We start from the raw sequence: 5,000 nt of genomic DNA, 5'->3' as shown, positions 1-5,000 counted from the left end.
TGTAGGACCAGCTGGAACTACAGAATTATCCCACCATGACAATGTAAGTTACAATCTATTGATTATGTTCTGGTCAAAATTATAGCAACTAGCAATTGATCAATCAGTTTTTGATGGCTGTAAGGCAAAGTGTTGCATTGTAACTTTCTACTACAAATTAGAGATGATTGAAAATTGGTTTACGCCATTGTTTTCACTAGTCTAGCATAGAGCAACTGAATTGTCTTATTTTTTCCATGACTTTAAATAGAAAAAATAAGAACTCCCAAATGAAGATAATGCTGATGGGTGCAGACATTGTAAGATTAATCATCACATTTTTGAGAGAACAAACTGCTAAGAAAGGGAACATGAGGTCTCGTACTGCGTTGGTGGTCAGTCAACCTCTAAGTATATGCAGGTGTTTCCTATGCATTTCCTGATATATCTAGTAGACTTGCTTAGTTCAGTTTCAGGGTTGGTTTTGAAAGGCTTAATTTAGGCATCAGATTTGTGCAGATGTGCTCTATGCTAATTTGGTGTGGCGGCTACAAAGAAGAAATCTTTACTCGTCATTATTCCAAACGGGACATTATTTGTCTTTTTACCTAAACATGCAAACACCATCAGATAGAATTCATAGCAAGCAGAGCACTGGATTAACCAGATTTGATGAAATATAGCAGAACAGATGAACTTGAATGACATTCACTCTCACAGGATGGGTTGCCAATAAGAACTAACTTAAAGCCACACCCCTAATAAACCACTAATCTAAGGCACATTTCACTGCTTCTATGGCTTTATGAACCACTGCCATTGTGTTTGCTCAATTACAAACGAGACAGCTCATACTAGTATGACGGACCCTTTAAAGCAACACATTTCACCCCCCCCCGTCATCACAGTCGACACACCTATGTTTGCTTTAAATTAGCTTTAAAAATGCTACATTTTCTCTCAGCCTCATGGATGGTTACATGTGTAGAATTGCAGGAAATCTTCTCTCAGCCTCATGGCAAAATGTGTAGAATAGCATGAGATTAGCTATAAAACTGCAAATCTTTCTCTTTGTCCCATGCATCAACATTTCTGAAGGCTTTACGAGGGGGAAAGCTGATTCATGTACAAGACTGTGCAGCAACACTTACTCTGTTGTAATCTGGTTTGAATTTAAAGAATGTAAAGAAAGTAGTAACTATCAATAGTCACTATTTGAATTGTGTGGATAATTTTTACAAATATCGCAAATTCCTTAGTCCTTATGTTGGTACCATTCAAGTCATTTACTGGATCTTTGTGGACACTGACAGCCGTGTTTAGAGTGTAAAGATAGGTGTATCTCACTGATCATCCCTAAAGCCAACACCTCCTTTGGCCGCCTTTCGTTCCAGTTCTCTGCTGCCTGTGACTGGAACGAATTGCAAAAATCGCTGAAGTTGGAGACTTTTATCTCCCTCACCAACTTCAAACATCTGCTATCTGAGCAGCTAAGCGATCGCTGCAGCTGTACATAGTCTATCGGCAAATAGCCCACCCATTTTTACCTACCTCATCCCCATACTGTTTTTATTTATTTACTTTTCTGCTCTTTTGCACACCAATATCTCTACCTGTACATGACCATCTGATCATTTATCACTCCAGTGTTAATCTGCAAAATTGTAATTATTCGCCTACCTCCTCATGCCTTTTGCACACAATGTAGGGTTAGGGTATATATATATATAGACTCCCCTTTTTTTGCTACTGTGTTATTGACTTGTTAATTGTTTACTCCATGTGTAACTCTGTGTTGTCTGCTCTCACTGCTATGCTTTATATGGGCCAGGTTGCAGTTGCAAATGAGAACTTGTTCTCAACTAGCCTTCCTGGTTAAATAAAGGTGAAATCAAAATAAATCAATAAAAGTAAAAGAGTGTAGTATTCAAGCTCTCAGTCGATGTCAGTGGAACGTTGGTGACACTGGGACCACTCAGGGAAACCTGTGGTTGGAAGAGATGTGACATCACTTGAGGTTGTGTAGCGGCTGTTATAAAGCAAGTCACTGAAGCCCATCACTCACTATGGTTCTGTGTCAAACTCACATCCTATTAAGAAAAGTCAAGCAATTCAACAAATTACTCAGAGCTTGAGATATCTGAAAGCCATAGAGCATGCACTGGAAGAAATGTAAGTACATGATCCTTTTAAAAATTGAATCTAAATAGAAATTAGAAACGTTGACACAAACGTTGTGCTATGTTCCAAAACATTATATTTTTACCTCATCAATGTGATCAAACATTGCCAAACAGAATCATTTAGATGTTTGACTATGGTATGCCAACATCTTATTGCAGGGACAGTAATAGCAGATGACTCCGTGTCAAGTAGCCTACCTCCTCCAACTAACCAGTCATTCTACAATATGTACTGTAAGGGGGTGCTGTGGAAATGTCCATCTGATTACTACAAGAAAACAACACTGAAAACTATGGCACGTGAATTAGTTTTTTGCACATTGTCATTGAGGGTCAAACGTTGGGGTCAGAGGTTGAGGGTCGTAATTGATACATCATCCCTTACAGAACAAGGATTTACTATTCAGTATTCAGTAAACCGTTCAAGTTGTGTGGCGACATGTTTCAGGCCAGTCTTGATTTGATGGATAGTTTCCTCCAAGCCTCGTCACCTTTTTTCACCCTAGAGTCATGGTTAAGATGATTTACAGTGGGTTTTTTTTTTTAACTTAGACAGTCGTTATAAAGCAACAACACACAAGGAACCATAAAAGGAATAGAAGATTAGGTCTTTGTTTGGACAGAGGGATTTGTACATTCATTAATCTGCGACAGGGATGGTGTTAAAGTAGCTCTTTGAACCAAATCATAACTTGCAATCCACAATTTTAACTAGAGTAACTGTCTACTTCAGCATGTCGACATGCAGTGAAAGGGCTAAAAGCAATGTTGTCATCACTGGAGAAAGTTTTAGGTTTGGAAAGAGGAAGACAATCATTTGGAGGTTGGCTATAATCTTGATATGCAAAACGGCCCAAACACCACACCACTGTAAAACATCACAGCTGCATTGCTTCCTCTTTTGTACAGCTTGGAATCTTGTGTGTGTCTAAGTGCGTTCGGCGTGCTCGTGTGCGTGTCATTGTGTTCATGAAGACGAGGACTGAATTCGTCATTCTTTTTCAAGTTCTCTTAGATCTTCATGTGTTTCATGTCAATTAAATACGTAGTTTTAATTGCTCATTTTCATACTAAATGTGGACACCGCCTTCAACATAATTCCCTCACACTCGCTCAAACAAATTTCCATTTGTACAGCTTCTGGTTGCTCCAGTTACATTGAGAGTTTATATTCACCCATAGCTAGTGGAATATAATAATGCATTATAGAAAATAGAAATACGAAGGTCCTCCAAAAAACAGAAACATTTTATTCAGTTTCATAGTGTTATAGCTTCATGCTTTACCTTCCATTGACTGGTTGTGACCGTATGACCTCTGAGTAATCCTTTTGTGCTCTAGCTTCCTCTCCCACTGACATGCATGTTATACATGTGGTTACTGCTTGTCAGAGCCTACAGCTTTCTCAGAGGCTGCGCGAGGGCTGCCTGCCTGCAGTACAGACACACTTGGTGTAATTAAAGGGATAGTTGACATTTTAAGATTGTGCTCATCTTTTGACTTGCCTAAAGTTTTACTGTAAGTTCATTAGCTGGTTATTTCATAAAGTGTCATTGTTTGGATGAAACAACAACGTCTTACTGTAGTTAAGTTGAAAAAAAGATACAATTCAGAAATATGACGTTGTTTCAGAATATTTAGGAACGTTAGCTAGCTAACTCATTGATCCTGCTCCAGGTGAAATAACACATTCAGAATAATCTACTACACTGGGAGGAGTTACAGTCTTTTGCACCACAGTAATTTAAGTGTAAATGTAGGAGGACATTTAGTGCAGCGTTGAGTGATATGTAGGAATGGGGGCTGTACTGTACATTACAGAGGGAAAAGCATTCTTTGCATGTTCAAGGATAAGAAGTCAAGTGGCAAAACCTTATTTTCAATGAAGCTTTGTGAAATATAGCACAATCTATTTGCTAGAGATAAGACGAAAGGAGTATTTACTGTAAGAACAGACAGTGGCGCCGTTTTTCAAATCCTTTACGCCGAAACCATTTTCCACCCAATTAATTTTGTCTGGTTGATTTTACAAGTCATTTAAAAAGGGCTTATATGTGATCAACAAAGGGAAAAGCAGGCTGTTTTCCCCCCACAACAGTACACTTCAAGGTGAATTTCCAGTACATTTTTGATCCAGTGAGCCAGAGTGGCTGCTGACATTAATTACTAGGCCACAACATTCCACACCTCAGTATGCAAACAATGGTCCAGCCACCCCGGTTTTCCTTGGAAGTCCCTTATCTCAGTTGTTGGCCATGTGACAACATATTAGTTACTCTCGATGGCTCAGGAGCGCACATACGCACACACACATTCACACAGACTTTCACCTAAGGGCTGTAATGTCTGCTAGTAATTGGGCCTTATAGAGTTTAATAATAATGTGATGGTCATTTAAAGTTGTTATTTGGGTAGAAAGTTCAATCAGCTGACTGTTCCATTGCTGGGGGGGGAGGGTGGAGGGGGTAAATCAATCTGATATAGATTTAGATCTGGAGAGGAAAGTGTCAGGACTCACTCCAGCTAACAACACAGCCAGATCTGAGCCAGAACGCCAGTATCTGAAACCATAGGGCCTCCACCTCTGCATTGTAGATCATCATCAGTCTCTAGACACCTGACAACAGAAACCGGTTCCCACGATTTCACACACCTTGGTCACACACATGTGCACAGACAAGCAGTGTCTTATTGCATGTGACAGTCATTTTTAAAGACAGATTTTTTTCTAAAAATATTAAAACCTGGTGAAATGTACAAGTCAAATACACAATATGATATTCCTTTCCTTAGTCAACCATATTTGTATTAAATAAGGAACATTTCTATGGACCAATT

The 5,000-nt window shown here is 39.1% G+C and overlaps 1 protein-coding gene across 5 annotated transcripts in view; it reads left to right on the top strand.

Annotated features, from left to right (window-relative positions):
- The window catches only part of LOC124004798 (POU domain class 2-associating factor 1), an 11,842-nt gene that overhangs the window by 69 nt on the left and 6,773 nt on the right, over positions 1-5,000 (top strand). For 4 of the 5 annotated variants that reach the window (XM_046313605.1, XM_046313601.1, XM_046313604.1 and 1 more), the window contains exon 1: positions 2,043-2,151. In XM_046313605.1, the coding sequence (XP_046169561.1) occupies positions 2,136-2,151 (16 nt within the window). In that variant the 5' untranslated portion in view covers positions 2,043-2,135. Of the gene's footprint in view, positions 44-2,042; positions 2,152-5,000 lie in introns of those variants that run through there. The other variant, XM_046313603.1, reaches the window with a different exon arrangement.

This window comes from Oncorhynchus gorbuscha, linkage group LG19 (assembly GCF_021184085.1).
Source record: "Oncorhynchus gorbuscha isolate QuinsamMale2020 ecotype Even-year linkage group LG19, OgorEven_v1.0, whole genome shotgun sequence".
Classification (NCBI taxonomy): Eukaryota; Metazoa; Chordata; class Actinopteri; order Salmoniformes; family Salmonidae; genus Oncorhynchus; species Oncorhynchus gorbuscha.
Note: the sequence above shows the minus strand (reverse complement) of the source record. Positions and strands in the feature narration are given on the sequence as shown.